This window comes from Acipenser ruthenus, chromosome 3, assembly GCF_902713425.1.
Source record: "Acipenser ruthenus chromosome 3, fAciRut3.2 maternal haplotype, whole genome shotgun sequence".
NCBI lineage: Eukaryota > Metazoa > Chordata > Actinopteri > Acipenseriformes > Acipenseridae > Acipenser > Acipenser ruthenus.
In genome coordinates, this window is record NC_081191.1 from 94,514,119 (window position 1) to 94,536,475 (window position 22,357).

The 22,357-nt window shown below is 37.8% G+C and overlaps 1 protein-coding gene across 5 annotated transcripts in view; it reads left to right on the plus strand.

Annotated features, from left to right (window-relative positions):
* Positions 1 to 22,357, plus strand: part of LOC117394847 (dipeptidyl aminopeptidase-like protein 6) — a 261,273-nt gene that overhangs the window by 194,572 nt on the left and 44,344 nt on the right. For all 5 annotated transcript variants that reach the window (XM_033993494.3, XM_033993496.3, XM_033993493.3 and 2 more), the window contains exons 4-8: positions 2,551 to 2,645; positions 4,583 to 4,657; positions 7,052 to 7,104; positions 9,024 to 9,105; positions 19,982 to 20,102. In XM_033993494.3, coding sequence (XP_033849385.3) covers positions 2,551 to 2,645; positions 4,583 to 4,657; positions 7,052 to 7,104; positions 9,024 to 9,105; positions 19,982 to 20,102 — 426 coding nt within the window. The remainder of the gene's footprint in view (positions 1 to 2,550; positions 2,646 to 4,582; positions 4,658 to 7,051; positions 7,105 to 9,023; positions 9,106 to 19,981; positions 20,103 to 22,357) is intronic.

The following is a 22,357-nucleotide window of genomic DNA, read 5'->3' on the forward strand; positions in this document are numbered from 1 at the left end:
CCTTTATCTTTTTTATAGATAACACGGTGTCAGGTTTTTGCCGTAAGTGACATGTACCAGTAGATGCTCTATGTATTGCTAAAGTGCATGCCACTGTATGTAATTTGCTTGTAGTGGTATCCATGCAGCTTCAGCCAGCATAGTGTTTGACAATCTGTGAATCAGCCTACAGTTGGCTTGTGATATTGTTATATTGATAAAAATCTAAGGCAGTTCTTGAACTTTTTGTGAAAATTGTAGCGTGCTTTTATACTGTGATTTACAAAAAATATATATTATATACACTGTGATGGTATTGTCATAAAAGGAGCTTTTTATTAAATAAAATATGTATTATTTGTATTATGACTACAGAAAACTTTTATTTGCTAACAAGTCCCAGACAGTACATTATGATTTTTCTAAATTGGAGAAAGATACAAATGATGTATACACATTGAACTATTAAAGAGACTCCTGTTGTCTTTTCGGTGTTTGACTTACTTAAGATTGGAACCAACAGAGCCTGAGTTTAATTCTAAACACTGTCAGCATTATCTGTCTGTTTAGATCAGTTAAACTGTGCAGATTTACTTGAAGGAGGGCATAATGTGGGGTATTACGTTCTTGCATAACACTAGTGAAAACATGGTAAAGCATAACGCATTGTAAAGAATAGCGAGGTATGGTAAAGCATATTATTTAATGTGGCACACCAGGGTAGACTATGGTAAATGCATAACCATGGGGAGATCATGGTTAAACTGCAAAAATGCAGTGCAAAAATACCTTCGTAAACTTTTATAAGGGGGAATTCAGTTGCATACAACAACCAGGTATCTTTCCAATGTTAAACCTTTAACCACATAGAGCTTCATTATTTTATTTATTAAAGCATACTGAGGTATTTCACTTGGATTTTTTTACATGCAGTGGAATGACTATTACAGCCCACCAAGACACTGAGTAAAATGATCTAAATGGAAAGCTGTTTACAGATCTGCTGTGGTGGAAGGGTTACAGAGTGTACAAGCTTAACGCCTCTTGCTTTACAGTGGTCGTCTTTGTAAATAAAAATACTGGTAAATTAAAAGAGAAATTGCTTGGTAACATTTAATCATAGCTGCATAATATCCTTTTTAGCACAATATGATAATTGCTTTGAACGCAATTATTTAAAACAGGATTTCAGAATTGAAAAAGTACCTGGGGGGTCGTTTAAAAATAGCAGTGTGATTTTCGGTACAGTACAAAAACAATATTACTCAAGTACATTCCCAGCATGCATTTCTTGATACAGTGTGTTTTACGGGATAATGTTGAGTGGTTGGATTAGGTCATTAGATATAAGCACTACAACCTTTATGGGCAAACTAATGTGTCATAGTTGTGCCATACACGAGCTGTGGCCCAGGTGATTGCTGTGAGAGCAGAGATAGTGTGACTCACTGTCTTATGATTTGTGAAACACTTCTGCATAACGGATGAACAGCTAGCAGGACAGGAATAGCAATGGTAGAACACATATAGGTTATTACTGTCTGTCAGTCATATTAGAGGTATGCAGTGGCTTATTGTAATACTTGTGGTGCATAGAGCGATTCTTGGAGATTAAACATTGTCACCTGTGAAATAAAAAGGGGATTCACCCAGAACCTTGGTTCCAATATGCCTGAGGTGTCACATACTGGAGCTTCAAGAACATACTCTCTGGAGGCTTGGTGGTCCAGTGGTCAAAGAAAAGGTCTTGTTATCAGAAGGTTCCCGGTTCAAATCCCTGCTCAGCCACTGACTCACTGTGTGTGACCCTGCCCAAGTCACTCAACCTCCTTGAGACATAAAACTGAGGTCCTGTTGTAAGTGACTCTACAGCAGTTGTTGATGTGTACTTCACCCCTAGTTTCTGTAAGTTGCTTTGGATAAAAGTGTCTCCTGAATGACTAATTAATAATTAATAATATTATCAATCATCCTTCTGATGCGTTACCAGTGTATTGCCTGGCTTACTTATTTTTTGTATTTTAATGTTTTTAGCAACCCTCTTTCTGATGCAATGCCAATGTATTGTATTGCCTGTATTTTTAGCATTTTAATGTATCATTATGTTTACATTATACTTGTTAACTTCGTCACCGAAATATACATTTTATATTTCAGTGTAGCATGTGAAATAGTATTATTTATGGATTTTTTTGCTGTAAATATTAATTTGCCTTAATATAGTGTAGCGTGCACATGGGTAGGAGCTAACTATTGGAGCAAACAATTCCTGTAGTAATATATATCTGAGGAAATAGAAGGAAAAAGGATATTAGAAATACATGTAACTATTTAAGCTACATGCTTCGTAGTGTGCTATGTATGGTAATATAAGTTAGTCACGCTATTCTGTTTCAGTGTGTGCTGTAAAATGTAGTTCTTTCAGTAAATGTATGTTAGTAGTAATACTAGTAGTAGTAGTAGTAGTATAGGCGATCATGTTTTAGATACATAGTATTACTCCTTGCATAGTTTTTTCATGGATATTTAAAATAATTTTCCTCTAACTGAATTCATTTTTGTGTTTCACAGATAAAGAGATTTTATATCGTACCCAGGAGGGCAACGTGGTGAAGTTCAATGTTGAAACACAGGAAAACACAACGTTAATAGAAAACAAAAAGTTTGTAAGTGTTCTACTACCGATTCCACTATGTAACACAATTTTTGTTCCTGGGTAGTAAGTGTTATTTCCTAATTGCTTATGCCTCAAAAGTATAGAAAATGGCTATTATTCCCCACAAACTTTGCTTTTGTGACCAGGACAGTGATATTTTGAAATGTACCTATTTCCAATGAGAAAACGGGCAAATTTGTGTCTTTTCGTTCACATAAAGTCAGAAAAAAACAACATATGACTCCAAATTAACATGTATTTATACTAAACTAATACAAAAATGACTACAAAAGATTTAGAAGTGAGTAGTTTTTCGAGATTTACGATTATACTGTAAATCACTTTCACGAATCAGCCCCCAAATGTAGTCTCCCATCATGTTCTCGTTATACTGTCCTTGGTAGCGGCGTTCAAAGTCCAGTATATCCTGGTGGAAGCGCTCGCCTTGCTCCTCCGAGTACGCTCCCATGTTCTCCTTGAATTTATCAAGATGAGCATCAAGGATATGGACTTTGAGGGACATCCTACAGCCCATTGTGCCGTAATTCTTCACCAGAGTCTCAACCAGCTCCACATAGTTTTCGGCCTTGTGATTGCCCAGGAAGCCCCGAACCACTGCGACAAAGCTGTTCCAAGCCGCTTTCTCCTTACTAGTGAGCTTCTTGGGGAATTCATTGCACTCCAGGATCTTCTTTATCTGTGGTCCGACGAAGACACCGGCTTTGACCTTTGCCTCAGACAGCTTAGGGAAGAAGTCTTGAAGGTACTTGAAGGCTGCCAACTCCTTATCTAGAGCTCTGACAAATTGTTTCATAAGGCCCAATTTGATGTGCAGTGGTGGCATCAGTACCTTCCGGGGGTCCCAGCCGTACTCATCATACTTCAAGGCGTCCAGCAAAGTCTTGATGCTGTTGTAATCCTCTTTGAGGTGCACCGAGTGAGCCAGGGGAAGAGACATGTACTTGTTACCATTATGGAGCAGCACGACTTTGAGGCTCCTGGATGAGCTGTCAGTGAAGGACAGTATAACGAGAGAGACTACATTTGGGAGACTACATTTGGGGGCTAATTCGTGAAAGTGATTTACAGTATAATCGTAAATCTCAAAAAACTACTCACTTCTAAATCTTTTGTAGTCATTTTTGTATTACTTTAGTATAAATACATGTTAATTTGGATTCATATGTTGTTTTTTTCTGACTTTATGTGAACGAAAAGACACAAATTCGCCCGTTTTCTCATTGGAAATAGGTACATTTCAAAATATCACTGTCCTGGTCACAAAAGCAAAGTTTGTTGGGAATAATAGCCATTTTCTATACTTTTGAGGCATAAGCAATTAGGAAATAACACTTACTACCCAGGAACAACAACAAAAAAAAAATTGTTACATGGTGTTCTCAATCCATTTAATACATATGTGCAATGTGAGTTACAGTAGAACATGATTACTGTACTAGAAATGGTATAAAACCACTTATTTGATTTTCTGTTAGCCTTGCTAAAAATCTTTTGAAAGAAATGTAATTTAATAAAACCACTTGATTTTGTGTTAGTCTTGCTAAGAATCTTCTGAAAGACATTACATTTAATAAAACCACTACATAATAAATATGCATGCAAAAAAATCAATAATTAAAAAGTCTGATTTGACTATTAAGAGAAATGTTGAATTTCTCTCTAGAAATTAAAAAGCATTTAACCACCAAGTTGCGCTAAGCAATTAAGGTAAGTAATAACCTCTTCAAAGTCATTTTTGACACAGAATTCAATTTGTTTTTCACTTCGCCTATTGACGTGGTCACTTGGGATACATAAGCTAGAAACACATATTGATTGGTAAGCTAATCATTGTCAGGATTGAACCGATTGTAATTGCTACACACTGTGCTGTTTATATAATCATTAAAAGCAAGTGTAACTGAATTGATATGTTTTTCTTTACAGGAGACGTACAAAGTCAGCAAGTATGAAGTGTCACCAGACTTGGAATTTGTTTTGCTTGCATACAATGTTGCCCCAGTAAGTCCTGTTCTGTTGTTATGTGTAATGAGAGATATAATCCATGGTGTAGACAGAAGGTACAGTTACACAATGCTCAGCTCATACTGTATGACATCTGGTGTGCATGATTGCCTTGGGCTGAGGTAACAATGAAATGGAAGAGAAGCAGGTGTTGCTTTGTGGGGCTGGCTTTGTTTAAGTCACGTAGCTCATTAAGCAGCCTGTTAGCAGGAACCGTGCTGAAAGTCACTATAGAAAGTCACCAAGTACCATTGTACTGTTTCTTTTGCATAGAGAAAATAAACACCTAGCATATCTATCTAGTTAGTGAACATTAGCCACTAATTAATATGACAAAGGCACCATTTCTGGTAGTTTAACAAACAATCTTTATACAAAATGCTTGTCTGGGACTGTATATCCTCGTGTATTCTGTGGTGTTTATGGTAATGAAGCAACTCATTTAACTTCGGACCACGGGCATGTTTTATAACCTGGAGCTGAAAGATCCTGGGTGAACATGCACAACACAAGAGTATTTCCGTCCTAGCCTTCTGCCACCTAGTGGGGATGATAGGTATATATTTTGTAAATGCTTCATTGTCATGGGCTTGCAACATGTATTACTGCTCCTTTGCAGCATAATGTCAGCTGTCTGTACAAACACATTTCCATCTGTATTATTATAAGATAAATTAGCTTTTTTTTCTTTTTTTTTTTTTTTTACTGAGGCCTCAATTTTTTTAACCATTTGTATTTGAATGTATCCCTGACACCAGGGTCAACTTATTTGCTCTTCAAAATAACTATTTTGAACTATTGAGAAAATCAGTCAAGGTCTGTACACCAAAATGCAATCTGCACCTGTGTTTGTGAAAGGAACACCCATCTGTTAATGCTAAATGATTTCACTATCACACACATTTGTGCAAAGTGAATTTTGGTGTTAAACCCCCCTGTCTTTATATTTGGTATACAATGTAAGTCGATGATGCCGCATGGTTTTAACTTCCAGCCATGTTGATGATATAGACCACACACTTTGAGACCTTGTTTTCACATTTGGTTCTGAGCTGTATGTTATGACTCCCTCAATCAAGTTCCATTACCGGTGTTGTTCTGTAGAGAAAAGTCACCCAGCAATTTAAACTTAAGAGTTATTACTGTATAATATTCACATCAATATAATCAACACTACGGGGTCTCTGCCAATGATCTTAAAAGTGTCATATGTAAATAAAGCATTCTGGTGCAATATTCATTAAATTGTACTTTAGACAGTCAGTGTCATTTATTCCACTATATTTGAAAATCAGAGCATTGCTTAAAGCAATAAATCAGTGAAAATTGGAATAAAGTGAATTGAGATGAATGCATTTGAATACATTTACACTACAGAAGTAGGCATGGCTGAATTGAATGTCAGCCTATTACAGAACACTGTCAGGGGAAAGCTACGTGCCTTTTAGGAATTCTAAGACAAGGTCAGTCATTAAAATGTCATTCAATTATTTCTGCACAGCGTACCACAGAGGATCTCACAGTTTGTTTTTCCAGACTGAAAGAGCGAACAAGAGTGAATACAGTGACTGAACACACAGAAGATATAGCAATTCAGTTCTGATGCAAGGCTGTCATTGATAATGAAACAGACATACTGTATGGCTGACAGTGTCAGTTTAATGTGGGAAATCTCTTGTCTTGCAATGGTCCCCACGAACAAAAAACTAGCAGCAGTGTCTTTTTTTTAATCTGATTATTTATGGGATTGGTCTATCTACAGTCCTGTCTGTTAGATACCGTACAGTAGGATTTAACCAAACATGTAAAGCTAACCTATTTAAATCTGGTATACTTCTTTGAATGTAAAAGATTGTTAGAAATACAGTGACCTTCTCGCAAATTACAGAGGTGGGCACACCGTTGGCTGCTCTAAATTACTGAGGTGGTCAACCCGTTAGCTGCTCTAAATTACTGAGGTGGGCACACCGTTAGCTGCTCTAAATTACTGAGGTGGGCACACTGTTAGCTGCTCTAAATTTAACCACAGCTTCCAGCATGTACTCATCCAGGTCACAATTTAAAACCAGGCAAAGGCAACGTTGTCATGGAAACTAATAAAGGCTCACGCAAACACAGCACTGGGTTGGATGCTTTGTGAATACAGCCATTATAGTATTATTAATTGAGTATTATTATTCCTGCACAATGAATTATTATCACTTATTATTATTATTATTATTATTATTATTATTATTATTATTATTATTATTATTATTATTATTAATAATAATAATAATAATAATAATAATAATAATAACAATAGTAGTACAGAGATAATAATGGTAGTAGTATTTGATCACTTATACCACACACTGCAATGTAATATGTTTTGCTTCTTTTTTTTTGCAGATTTATCAACACTCTTTTACAGCATATTATATTCTCTGCAATTTGGGTACATGGTAAGTCAATTTTCTGTGCTCTATTATATTATTGTTGCATCTAATCCTCTTGTACTCTCCAATTCAAATTCCTAAAAGGGTAACACTAATTAGAAATGTAGACATGTAGACAAAGTACATTTTGTTAGGAAGTATTATTCAATATGCTTCTTAAATTAACCTCAATATCTGGGAAGCACAGTGAATTGTATAGGACTTATAAGACTGTTATAGTTGTTCAGAGCTGGGGATGTACAGTAGACACATTAGAAATGATTATGTTGTAATTAACATTTATTTTAATCAGTTCATTACCTGTATTTCATTGGCCTTGCTAATACATTCCTTTGTGCTGCCATCTATTGGATTTTAATACCATTGCAGTGTACTGTTTATTTAGATTTTGGACTGAACAGTGTTTACAGTACAGTACAGTAGTCTACATGCAAGAACAATTTGTTATTAATTTGTTTGCATGATTTTAGCATGGAAAATATACCTAATTCTATGCAAAGAGGCAATTAGTCTGGAGTTTACCAGCTTAGGTAATCAGAAAATATTAAATATGATGATTTGCAGATGTGGAGAAGGTAACTGACTTTCTTGACTTACCCAAAGTGTAATGCGTACTGTAGCCTGGGTAGGGCATGGGTAACAGGTGCGGAGGTTGGATGCAAACTCCATGCAAGCATCCTGGGCACTGTACCAACGAGCTCGCCTGCCTGTGTGGTAGCAGAGCTGTTAACCTCCATCTATTCATATCTGCTGTAGCGCATCACAACATTGCATTTTAGGGCTGCATATAAACAAAGCCAGTGCTATGCTAAGGCTATGGGACAATAACCATAGATATTTTGGAAAACACTCTGGGCAAGATTTTCACAATTTTGTAAATGATAACTCCAGTTATGGTATGTAGCATTGATTTGGACATTTTCAAGCAGTCGTTATGCCTATTTCGGTATTAAACAATCACCTTAATGTGATTTCTGAAATTATGTTGATTTACGAAATAAAATACAGACAAAAGCAGATATCATCATAAGAAAATAAATTCCAACCAATATACATCTTATGGTATATTTTATTATTATTATTTTTTTTAACCAAAAAAATATTTCAAAATGCACATTAAAAGAGTTGTATATAGTAAGCTGTGGCACAATATTCCCCTGAATGAGGGGAAATGACTAATGTGGTTTAAATTCTTTTTTTTTGTTTCAGATCATTGTAAATCAGCATATTTGTATTCAGCAAGTGTTCTAAATAAATTCTGCATGAGAAAATGTGCAATTTTAAATCAAGTTTAGAAATTATACACAAAATAGATATTCACGTTATTTTTTATTTCCATTTGGCTGCTGTTTGCTGGTGGGAGAGTCGCCTCTCTGTGCGCTGGTAGTTTCCATAACAACGAATTCTGCTTCCATTCATTTTTCTTGATCTTGTTAACATGCATTTTGATTAACAAGTTCCCCTTATCAAGTAGTTGAGACAGGAAGTGATGTACCTGACCTGCGACAGTTAAGCTTTTTAACAAGAAATGCGTTCATTAACGACCTGATCGACTCAATTTCAAAGCATTAACGGATTGATTTAATTAACACATTTAATTTTAAAATCACTTGCTTGTTACTATACCACAAGTTCGATACAATAACACTGGTTTGTGAAAATCCTGCCCTGTATGTCTCAAGAACAAGTACTATCTGTGGAGTTTCAGTTCATGCAAAGTCTCACAGTGGCTTTTTGGCTTGATACCCCTTTAAGCTTTTAATTGTGGGGATAAAGTGGTGCTGGCACACAGGTATTTAAAACAGTGCAGACACTTCATTTTCCAGCAACGAATATACTTTGATAGTATCAAGAATTAGATATCTAATAAAACTGTTGCAAGGGTAAAGCTAGTGCAGGGTTTTAAATTTGTGCTTCTCTCCTAGGGAGCATCGCAACTTGAACCCCCCTGAAGTTAGAAATGCGAAGCTTCAGTATGCTGGCTGGGGTGCAAAAGGGCAACAACTGGTAAGAAACTGAAGTTACTCCTTTTAACCCCTTCAGTCCTGTCAGGACCTCGCCTTATCTTGGCATTATGTTCACATGCCGTTGGAAATCACGCTGGAACCTCTCAGGATTCCTAGGTCCCAGTCTGATCTAGTGTATAAATATATGTGAAAACTTTTTTTTGTCCTGTTCTCATGTATACTCAAAAAAGAATTAAAGACTGAGAGGGTTAAAGAAAAAGTTTCATAAACCAATGCTTTAACATTCATTTTCTTACCGTACATTATTTCTGACTATTCAAATATTCCATATACAATGCTAGATTAACTGCTGCATCCTGGTACCTTTGCTGTTAGTCACGTGGTCTGATCGCAGCAAATCCATTGGTTGAACCTAAACATGTGATGTGATCAAGTACCAGGAAGCAGACTTTTCATCTAGCTCTGCATAATCCAGCAATAAACCAAGTGATCAGAAATTGAGGACCAGGGAAAATATTGTCAGTGCTCATAAGAGGTAAATAACAATTTTCAACTCATTAGCATTCCTTCAAGTTAACCAAGTAATACAAGAACATACACCTGATAGAAAGCCACCGTTAAAACAACGATCCAGAGCACGTTTTAAAAAATGAGCTGCAGTTATTCATCGTGTGTTAAGTTTGCTACAAAGAAACCTTCCATTTGTCAGAAACTGTAATAACCAATAAACTGACAGTGGATTCCACCCTGGGGAATAGTAAGAAATCTAGTGTAATTCTGAAGTTGTCAGTACTTTTTAGATATGAGCTGGGCCAAAAAATAAAAACACATTAAATCATATGCATTGTGAAGGGAAACAATTTTAAGCTTTTGTTTAATAATGTTGGCGATCTAAGCTCAAAGGCGCCCTAGCTGTTTACAGTGTTAGCATGCCTTGCGCCATGGCTATAGATCTTTAATAAACAAACCCTGCATCACAGTTGCTTTATTGCTTACTTTAAGCAATATCAAATAGGATGTTGTCCACCCAAGTGTGTACTGAAATCCCCAGTGCCTTGTGAATCAGTGCTGAGGAAAGTGGGAATTGCAAACTAATTGCAATTGCAATGGTAAGATAAATACCATTAGCTCTGCTTACAAAGTGCTTGTGGGCTGCATTGCGTTCAGTATTTTATTTATTTTAAAACATAAAATCCAATGCCTCGTTTTCTTCACATCTCCAGCAATATTATTTCTGGGGATTCTGCTGGGTCCATCTGCAGTCTACAAAAAGATACAGGGAGTTGGATAGACCAATTGCTGACTAACTGAAACAATCCAAGATTGTTCTAAATACTTTAGAATACACAGCCTCTCTTTTTAGCGATTTTCAAGAAAATCTCAATTAGATGGCATACATTTTGGTGATGAAGGACAAGTGAAACAGCAGTGCCTCTTGCTTAGAGCATATCTCTGGTTGAAGAGCATGTCAGATATTAGGTGGAGCAGCTGGTTTGCTATTGACAAACAAGAAGCCTTTGAATGGGTGTTCAGAATTTTACTCCCCAGGTGACATGATCTAGGAAGTGCAAGTATTACATGTTTTATGTTGTGTATTCACATTTGGTACAAAGCTGTATTCTATGATTCGTTCAATCAAGTTCCATTGAAGGTATACTTCAATACAAAATAACTCTTTCACTGCCACATTTAACCTCTGACCATATATATATATATATATATATATATATATATATATATATATATATAAATGTGGTGCTCACAGTTCAATTCAATTCAATTCAATTCAATGGTGCTTTATTGGCATGACTTACAATAGCAGGTGTTGCCAAAGCAATTATACAATACATACATGTATACACAGTCTGACAGCTACCCAGCTACACAATATGCAACACATTTTTCTTATCTTTTTTACTTTGTCAGCAGGATAGTGTTTTGTGATTTTTACTTTGCTATGCCCTTCAATGCACAAACAAATCAAACATTAGCAATTCTTAAAAATACAAATGACTGCCATGTGGGTTATCTTGTATTTTACCACTCTGGACTCAAGCTTGTCTGGACTGTAATCCCAGGTCAGAGTAAAGATATTGTTAATTTGCAGCTAACCCTATACAAGTCTGAACAGCAGCAGCAGCAGCAGCAGCAGCAGCAGCATATTTCCCTTGTGTTTCTGTCCCCGAATCTCAATGAATACCCAAGGGAAGTCAGCTGGGCACATCCTAAGCCTGTGTATCAAAACATGACTGCAAAATAGCATTGAGCAGCCAGGCATTTAAACTCACAACAACTATAATATGAGGATGTCTTCATATTCACACAGAGTGCTGGAGGCTGTGAAACCCAATACAGAATCGATTAAGTATCTAATTCTCAAGCTTATCTTAATTATGTTCATATTCTTAGGAACACATAGTTTGCAGGACATTTTGAAACATGCTTTAATATTTTATGCATGTGTTTATGCTCCAGGGCCTACTAAAATTGGGAAAAGCATGGGTTAAAAACAAAAAAAGGATTCAGTTGTCTGAAACAGATCATCATTTGTTTGTACTCTGATGTATTTTGTTAATATATAGCACTAAACGTGAATATTAACTGCAGGGTTCCAAGTCTTCTAAATTCGGCTTGCGTTTTAATCATCTCCTTTTTTATGGGTTTGTTTTGATCGTAGAAAACTAATTGCAGAGACGAGTGAAGCTACAGCATATTAACCAGACACTAGCATTTTTAACACTGTAGATTTCAACACTTTTAAATGCAAAGTGCTATGGCAGTTTCCTTACCAGGCATACATATTATAAAGCCAATGATGTTAATTGTAATGAAGAGATGTAATCCACCAGGAAACCGCACTAGGGGCCTGTGGAAGGGTGGTGGGTAATTCACTGACACACAGGACACAGAGAAGTAATTTAGGAACACCGCACAGGTGCCCAGTTTTATTATGGGAGCTTAATTTCTTTTCAGCCCGCAGAGGGCGCTGTTGTCTGTGGTCTGCCGTACCAACTATGGTAGCGACAGAGCCACAACTATACCGGGGGCGGTACAGGATACAGAGTCTCAAACAAAACACTAATCAAAAGGCGAAAGGAACAGGGAAAATAAAACACAGTAAACAAAACTACAAATAAAAGGTGCTGCGCTCAGCAGCTTCACCCCAACCGTCGCTACCCGCACGGCCCGGGTCTCCGTCCTACACTAGCGGCTCCCTCAGCCTGCTATACACTGTTTACCGGGGCTGACCAAGATTTTTCCCCGCTACCGCTAATTCTTTTATTTATTTATTTATTTATTTTTATTTTTGGGATTTCCGTCCCCGCAGTTTTTTCCTCCAGCGCTTCCGCACACCTTTTACGTCTCAGAGGGCAGACCTGAGGGAACAGCAGGATGTTAACTTATAGGGCCAGCAATTCCCCCAAGACCCGCCTCTCAGCCACTCAGAGAGAAGGAAAGCCCGCACACCCACTCTCCCACCTCTCCGTGTCACTGCCATGACTGACAGGCGGATATTGACGGGCTGCTGCCCTCTCCCTGCAGCACTATGAACACATCAGAAGAGTCAGCACAGGTCTCCCCCTGTTACAAGGCCACATTTCTTTTGTATATTATACTGCTAATTACATTAGTTCCATACCGTATAAAGCCAGCTGTTTATATTATACTTCTAATTACATTAGTTCCATACTGTATAAAGCCAGCAGTTTATAGTATACTGCTATAAAGCCAAGCTGTTTTACACCCAGGTCATGTTGTTTCTTCCGGGGGGGACAGGAGGACAGGTTATCCATCTGACTAACAGGGTGCACCAGCAGATTTCATTAGTGATGATATATTCAGGTTATCCATCTGACTAACAGGGTGCACCAGCAGATGAGATTTTATATATCACTGGATTCTCTTTTCATTAGTGATGATATATTTTACAAAAAATGCATTACCATGATTTCCCTGTGCTTTCTCTGTGCTTTACTGCAGTTTGCTTGGCTTTTACCGTGATCTGCAGTAAAAGCAATGCAGAGTGCACATGAAAACGTAGGCTGTGGTAGTCTATTTGCTGAGCTGAATAATTCTCTGTAAACCCAAATATTAAAGTGGTTTACAGTGAATATGCTCATCATTTAAATGACACAAAATAAATAATAAATGAAACTGCTGTCGATAATGATGTGCCGGCACGGTTATGAGATGCGATAGTAAAACATGAATTCCAAGCAAACGCCTTTCCCTCAAGGTCAGCTCTCTGCAATTTCATTTGAAGGTAAGAGAGATTAGAGGAGATGAAAGACTCTCTGGTGGAGAGATAGCACAGCAGGGGCTGTCATCCTCTTTTCACTGTAGCATTAATGTGCTGTATTGAGAATTTCACTTTCTGCTTCACATTAGCTTCAATGCCTCATGGCTCCTTTTTTTTACCTCAATTCCCAATCTAACATGAAATACTGTACTGATATTATGGCTTCTGGTAGACTTTTGCAATGTCATTTCGTAGTTTCTTTGATTACATTATGTTAAATATAAGATCTAAATGATGTTCAAATAGTTTTTTTTTTTTTTTTAATTATGTCTCAATCCTAACATTCTAGGTGATGCAGAACTTTTGGGCATAGCTGCTATACCTACAGAGTGGCTGATATAAATGTAATAATTTGGTTACAACATGTGTACAGATCCTGTCCATTTTACTGGGCCTTACTGGAGGTGGGGGGGGGGGGGTGTGTGCAAGACTCTAGTCACATAAATAATCTTTTCTCATTTAAAAAATGCGTGGGCATTATAGGGGTAAGCCGGACCATAGAATTCACATAACAACAACAGACAAGAAAAAATCAAAAGAGCCCTGTTGTATAAACCCCCTTTTTGTATGATCTCTACAAAAAGGGGGTCAGCCATTTAAATGAAGATATCAAAGTGTCCCATCCAATCCACTTTGTCGTTTCATAACCCTTAACATGATCCCCTCCACCCCCACCTCCAGCTCATCCAATCCACCTTGTCCTTTAATAACCCTTAATATGACCCCCCACCTCCAGCCCATCCAATCCACCTTGTCCATTAATAACCCTTAACATAATCCCCCCACCTCCCACCTCCAGCCCATCCAATCCACCTTGTCCTTTCATAACCCTTAACATGCCCCCCACCTCCAGCCCATCCAGTCCACCTTGTCCTTTCATAACCCTTAACATGCCCCCCACCTCCCACCTCCCACCTCCAGCCCATCCAATCCACCTTGTCCTTTAATAACCCTTAACATAATCCCCCCACCTCCCACCTCCAGCCCATCCAATCCACCTTGTCCTTTCATAACCCTTAACATGCCCCCCACCTCCAGTCCATCCAGTCCACCTTGTCCTTTCATGACTCTTAACATGCCCCCCACCTCCAGCCCATCCAGTCCACCTTGTCCTTTCTAACCCTTAACATGACCCCCACCTCCAGCCCATCCAGTCCACCTTGTCCTTTCATAACCCTTAACATGCCCCCCACCTCCAGCCCATCCAGTCCACCTTGTCCTTTCATAACTCTTAACATGCCCCCCACCTCCAGCCCATCCAGTCCACCTTGTCCTTTCTAACCCTTAACATGACCCCCACCTCCAGCCCATCCAGTCCACCTTGTCCTTTCATAACCCTTAACATGCCCCCCACCTCCAGCCCATCCAGTCCACCTTGTCCTTTCATAACCCTTAACATGCCCCCCACCTCCAGCCCATCCAGTCCACCTTGTCCTTTCATAACCCTTAACATGCCCCCCACCTCCAGCCCATCCAGTCCACCTTGTCCTTTCATAACTCTTAACATGCCCCCCACCTCCAGCCCATCCAGTCCACCTTGTCCTTTCTAACCCTTAACATGACCCCCACCTCCAGCCCATCCAGTCCACCTTGTCCTTTCATAACCCTTAACATGACCCCCACCTCCAGCCCATCCAGTCCACCTTGTCCTTTCTAACCCTTAACATAACCCCCCACCTCCAGCCCATCCAGTCCACCTTGTCCTTTCATAACCCTTAACATGACCCCCCACCTCCAGCCCATCCAGTCCACCTGGCCCTTTCATAAACTCAGTTTAGTTTGTGTGTTATAGAAATATGTCTGCCGCCTTCCAGTATTATTCCTTCACCAGGATTTGAAACTGCAAACAGCCTGTGATCTGTGAGTGATAATCCAGCGGAAAGAGGCTGTGTTTGCAGTTGTGAGGATAACTGAGCCCTTTCTGAGTCATGTCCTGTATGTTAGACAAGCATGGTAATTGTGAGGTCTTGATGTTGGCTGCTGCTGGTTGATGTTGGAACACTTTGCCTCAAGAAAAAGCTGTACAGGCAGAAGATAATGAATGTCCATTAATCAGAAAGTGTTGCACAATCAGTGGCAGTGTTTCAACTAATGGTTTGATTGAGCCCCACAGGCACAAGGCTGCAAACTGGTTTCATTTAAAAGATTTCTCATGTTTTTTTGTATTTTTTCATTGGTTTTTTCTCCTCATTAGTCTTACAGGTCTTTACCTATTATACTGCTGTCAGTAATGTCTTTGTATGACCCGTTATCATACCATGTCACAATCAAATCGCTTGTTGCATTTGAAAATGCACTAGTAAAGTGGAAATACATTGTTTCAGCTGTTTTCTGCTAATACAGTTTACTTAATGTGAACTTTGCACTGTGAGACTAGGTTATTATTATTTATTTCCTTATCCAGGGCGACTTACAACTGTTACAAGATATCACATTATTTTTACATACAATTACATTATTTTTTTTACACATTATTTTTTACATTCAATTACCTATTTATACAGTTGGGTTTTTACTGGAGCAATCTAGGTAAAGTACCTTGCTCAAGGGTACAGCAGCAGCATCCCCCACCTGGGATTGAACCCACAACCCTCTGGTTAAGAGTCCAGAGCCCTAACCACTACTCACACTGCTGCTAGGTTCATACTGATAGCACAGCACCCGACAGCTCTAGAGGAGGAGCAAGGAAGGGTTGGGTGTGCAAAGGAATAGAATTCAAAACGGCTATAAATGGCTAATAATAATAATAATAATAATAATAATAATAATAATAATAATAATAATAATAATAATAATAATAATAATAATGATAATAATAATAATAATAATAATGAACATTTTGTTTAGTTTTTTTTTTAATGCACTGGCCATTTTGAATGATATTAATTATATGTTTTATTTGTAATGACTTTCATTGCAACAATAATTACATTATTCAGGAAAGAGGGAAGCTAAGCTGCTTCATCACAATGTAGGAACTTTAATGAATTATTTATATAAAAGGTAGCAAACTCAGTTGTGAACACTTCATAATTATATCACATAGGCTATACAGTATGCCATAGATATGGATATATATATATATATATGAAAACTGATGTGTGAATAGGTATGCAATGCTCTAATTCTATACTCTCTCTCTCTCTCTCTCTCTCTCTCTCTTTATATATACAGTATATATATAGATAGATAGATAGATAATATTCGGTATATACTTGTAGGACACACACACACACATATATATATATATATATATATATATATGTCATATGTAGCTGCATTTGAATAAATAATGTTAATTGACTTATATACTTGATCATAATCTGTTACTCTGTTGTGAATTATCTGAATATTTACTGGTAAAAAAACTGAAACTATAAGTCCATTACCTCTGTTAATAAGCTACAACAATTGTGTTAGAACTACAGTAATATGCAAAATTTAAATTATTCTGATTTAATCAAGCATTGAAGAAAGATGAGATGATGAAACATTCAGAAAAAAAAATGAAGTTCTGTTATTGCCAGAGACAGCTTTTTCTACAGCTCTTAGTGATGAAACGTTTGAATGATTACAATATAGATTAATGCCATCAGAATCTGCTGCAAATGACAAACCTTTACCCGACTGGAGTAAATGGTTTCACCTTTCAAAAAATAAACTTGCTCTGTCATTTTAATTAAATGCATTGTCCCTTCTGCTTTTCCGACAGTGTGAATGAAATGAAACTGCTTTTTTAAAGGTTACGACTTGCTGACCTAACATTTCTAAAAGGGAATTCATGTTTTACTTGACAAAGGAATGTCATCCTCTTAACTATCAGTGGTGCTGAAAAATGAAAAAAAAGAAATGAAATGCATTGAGATGTACACGTACTGGTGCAGGGACAGAATGGAGGGACAGTGGCTGTGTTAACAATGGCGAAAGAACTGACTTGTATGCTGTTGTCATACATTCCTAATGCGAAGCAATTTAAATTGGAGGGTTTACAACAAACAAAGGTGGCCGTCTTTGTATTTTAATGAGGTGGGGCTACGGTAATAATTCTGAAGTCAGGCACTGCACTGAAATGGAAAAGTATTGAACATTTTGTAAGCATGTGTACCAAAATGAATGTCACTGATATACTTGATGGTAGCATTTAGATCTGCCACCTTATAGATAAAATGTGATGTTGTTGACTTAAACCTTATCATGTTGGCAAGCTGTAGGAGCAGGGATGGCCAAAGCAGGCCCTTCTAATCCTGGTCTTTGTTCCAGCCCTGGAGTGCAATGGCCGCCTTCTTCTTCCTCTTCTTCCCCATCCTCTTCCGCTTCCTCCTCCACTTCCTCTTCTTCCTCTTCAGTGCTGCCAGATCTGAAAAATGAAAATATCGTATTGGAGCCTGAAAATTATTGTATTTCATGAAAAATGATCGTACATCCCAAAAATGAAAAAAGACGAGAATATATTTTTAAAAAAATGTCCTTAATATATTATCATATTACTGTAAATAGCTGTTAACCTTGAGTTTGTATGATAAACTAATATTGTGCAAAGTAATGCATGTATTAAGCATATTTGTATAATTCCTAAATGTAGTTAGCTAGAATTATTGTCGAGTGGTAAATGAAGTATTTTGAGATCTATATGATTTAGGCTATACATGACAGGAAAGAAAGTTATACTAAAGGGGCGTCAACATGTTTGCAGCAATAGTATACGTTTGGAAGACAATACAAGAAAGATTAGAGCCAAATGGAATATTGCTGCCCCTCTTTCTTGCTCCCAGACAGACATCTCTCTGTAAACTCTTTATTTATTTTGCATTCACCAGTCAATCTGGGTGTCTATATAATAATATTACTATTGCCTTGTGACAGAGATTGAATGATTCTTGGTGTTAGATCTCCTTCCTGACCTGTGAGGGTACTGAGTAAAGGGAACAGAGTACCCTGGATTGGATGGTCCGACAGTTTATTCCCAGGGTTAGGTGGAAGTCGGCCATCTAGAAAGGGGACTGAACTACAGTACACTAAATTATTGACCCAGAAGGTTAACAGTGTGGCATCCGCGGATTGGAGGAGCGGGTGTGCTCATTAACCAAGGGGTCATGGTTGACGGTATATAAAGGGGACGTAGTGAGGTGATCTGTTCCTTTGTGAATGGTTAAAATGGGATATAACTGAAAGGAGAACTGTGCTGGGATATTGTGAGTGTTTGTTTGTTTTGTCGTTTAAGCATCTACTGTTTGTTATTGTTTGAACGGCTAACACGATCCGGAGCTGTCGCAAAAGGACAGCATTAAACCTGGACAACATCACTGCACTTTGTATCACCCAAACTGTATTTTCATTACGAGCACTAAAAGCACGCACTGTGGACTGGTGTTTGTGTTTGTGTTTGTGTTTCGTGTGGGTGTATAGGGAAACGGGACTGGGTACTATTCAGGACTGTGTATTATTGCGCAAGCAACCCGTGGATTACAAACAAAGCAATACACTTTGCTGCATTGCTTTTTCATCATCATTGTTTATTGTTTACTACTGTTTTGTCATTCAGGCAATTGGATTTAAAAACAATAAACCACCATTATTGATCACCTGCACCTGCACACGGCTAACCCCTTTGCCACACGTCTAAATACAATAATGGCCGTGTTTTTCTAGGAGTGTAAGTTCAGCAGTAAATTCCGCATTACAACAGCGGCATCTTGCTTTCCTGTGGTTGTCAGTCACAGGCTGTGTAACCAGCCACTGAGCAAAGGTTGCATCTCCCACTCCTTCCGGTAGCACTGCGGACAGTGTTTTGCTTTCGTGGTCGATGGCGACTCATCCTCATACTTGCTTTTCTTCACAGGAGTACCTGGATAATTCACCTGACTCTCAGTCCTCCTCACTGATCATGATTTCACCCTTTAAACTTCCAAATATGTCTTAAAATAATGGAGAAAATAACGTCACACCCAGCTATTAGAAGCACTGTCACACTCACAAACACTTTTAAACATGTCTTCGCCTACGAGCAACGAAACAAAGACAACCAAAGAATCACATAAACCTGCTGGAGCGACAGACAATCACTGAGGCGATGCAAATGATTCATTGTTGCCGTCTCCTGTCTCCTCCCAATGACAGAAGATGAAAAAAATCATTGAATATTAATTTTGTTTTTCAAATGCGAGTACTCTATGGACCTTCCTGAATTATGATACACTTTGGCAACTTTAACAATTATCTATCTTGCATCGTGCAATTGTCCAAATTATCGTGCAAATACGATCATTATCGTATGTCTGGCAGCACTTCCCCTCTTCCTCTTCATATTCTTCCTCTTTCTCATCTTTCTACTTCTTCTCCTTCTTCAAACACATTACATTTTTAATTTAACTCAGGAGATATTTTACTTGATTTGGATATAAAGGGTAAATACTGCAGTCTCATTTATTTTAAACCCTCAGGCAAATTCATCCTAGCCGACACTGAAATTAAATTTGGAAATTCATTATTTTATCTGGATCTCCTCCAGATAGAAATTGTGATAAAGAAAATCAAAACTGATGGAAAGTCAAATAGTTTTTTCTCATTTCAGAAAGCAGGAGTAAATAACACTATTCACCTTTCTTTTCTTCATTAGATCTTCATATTTGAGAACAACATCTACTATCAATCCAACGTGAACAGCAGAGCAATTCGCCTGGTCTTGTCTGGAAAAGAGGGGGTCATTTTTAATGGCCTGAGTGACTGGCTCTATGAAGGTAAGATCCATGTCCCATACATTGCTGGTTAAGCCAGCAGAATAATTGTAAGTGGCAGTGAATGAGTAAAGGGTACTTGCACAGGGACAAATACAATGTACTGTACCTGTGAGCTAACCAAATCATGGAATAACAAGGAAACACTGTACTTTACTTTAACACATAAAGCAACATTGTAGCCCCCTACTGTAAATGATTGGCATGAAATCCTGGAGATGGAGTGTGTTGTTGTGTTCTGCATCATTACCAAATGATCTTTAAAATGGCAATGCAGCTGGCCTTCAGGATGGAGTTGGATGAATTCCTCATCACTCAATTTATGGTGCTTATTGTTTTTCCATCTGCAGGCTTTTGTATTGTTCTGTTCATGCACTGGTGGTAGAGTTTGTTTTTAAAAACTGAGGTCAGCAGTTTTATTATCAACCTTATTATACACAGGCAATGTTACTATACACAGGCAATGTTATTATATAGGAACATTATTGTTCACCATATATTATGTAAGAAATAATGCACAACGAACTATACATACTAAAGGCGATGATTCCTTCAATGGGTTTGTAAACAATTTGATGCATTTCTTTAGTTTCTCTGGTTTCTTACATTCATATTCAATCCAGTCCAGGGTCTCTCTCTCTCTCTCTCTCTCTCTCTCTCTCTCTCTCTCTCTCTCTCTCTCTCTCTATATATATATATATATATACATACAGTATATATATTGTAACATAGCCTCTCTGTCGTCGGCTTGTTTGCCCTTTAAAAACACAGACCCAGACACAGAATTGCACAATGAAACGTTTTCGTGCACTTTTATTACAAAACAAAATAAACAAACAAAACAAAAACCTAGCTCAAACGTAGAGCCAACCTTCACTTATATTTTAGCCTTTTAGTCTAGATCCCCTTTCTTAACAGAGGTATTCTTACTGCAACACATCCTTTAAGTCCTGATTTCAAGAGTGACCTTCGTACTGTTGATTTGATGGACAACGACACCTGTGCCTTCTGCCAGTTCTGTTGTCAATTCAATACTTGTCTTCTTTCTAATCCTTAAGGATCATATCTTCAAGTATTGCTCATCCTTGTTAGACAGCTTTAGGGGTCTTCCAGTCCTGGGTTTGTCAATTACAGATGATGTTTCTGTGTACTTGTTGATTATGCTTCGGATACCACACCTTGAAAATTGAGTGATGTGAGCTATTTCACTCAATGTTTTTCCTTCTTTATGCAAGTCAAGGTTGTTATAATAGTAAAAAACACTTTTGGAGGCTTTGAGTAAATTGTTGATGCTCATATTGCATCAGTGTAGAAAAATGCAAAATGTGTAAGACTTCTGCACAGCAGGGTATACATATATATATATATATATATATATATATATATATATATATATATATATATATATATATATATATATATATATACCCTGCTGTGCAGAAGTCTTACACATTTTGCATTTTTATACATATATATACAGTACTGTGCAAAAGTTTTAGGCAGGTGTGAAAAAATGCTGTAAAGTAAGAATGCTTTCAAAAATAGACATGTTAATAAATTATATTTATCAATTAACTAAATGCAAAGTGAGTGAACAGAAGAAAAATCTACATCAAATCAATATTTGGTGTGACCACCCTTTGCCTTCAAAACAGCATCAATTCTTCTAGGTACACTTGCACAAAGTCAGGGATTTTGTAGGCATATAGTGAGGTGTATGATTAAACAAATATACCAACAGGTGCTAATGATCATCAATTCAATATGTAGGTTGAAACACAATCATTGACTGAAACAGAAACAGCTGTGTAGGAGGAATAAAACTGGGTGAGGAACAGCCAAACTCAGCTAATAAGGTGAGGTTGCTGAAGACAGTTTACTGTCAAAAGTCATACACCATGGCTAGACTGAGCACAGCAACAAGACACAAGGTAGTTATACTGCATCAGCAAGGTCTCTCCCAGGCAGAAATTTCAAGGCAGACAGGGGTTTCCAGATGTGCTGTCCAAGCTCTTTTGAAGAAGCACAAAGAAATGGGCAACGTTGAGGACTGTAGACGCAGTGGTCGGCCAAGGAAACTTACTGCAGCAGATGAAAGACACATCATGCTTACTTCCCTTCACAATCGGAAGATGTCCAGCAGTGCCGTCAGCTCAGAATTGGCAGAAAACAGTGGGATCCTGGTACACCCATCTACTGTCCGGAGAAGTCTGGTCAGAAGTGGCCTTCATGGAAGACTTGCGGCAAAAAAACCATAC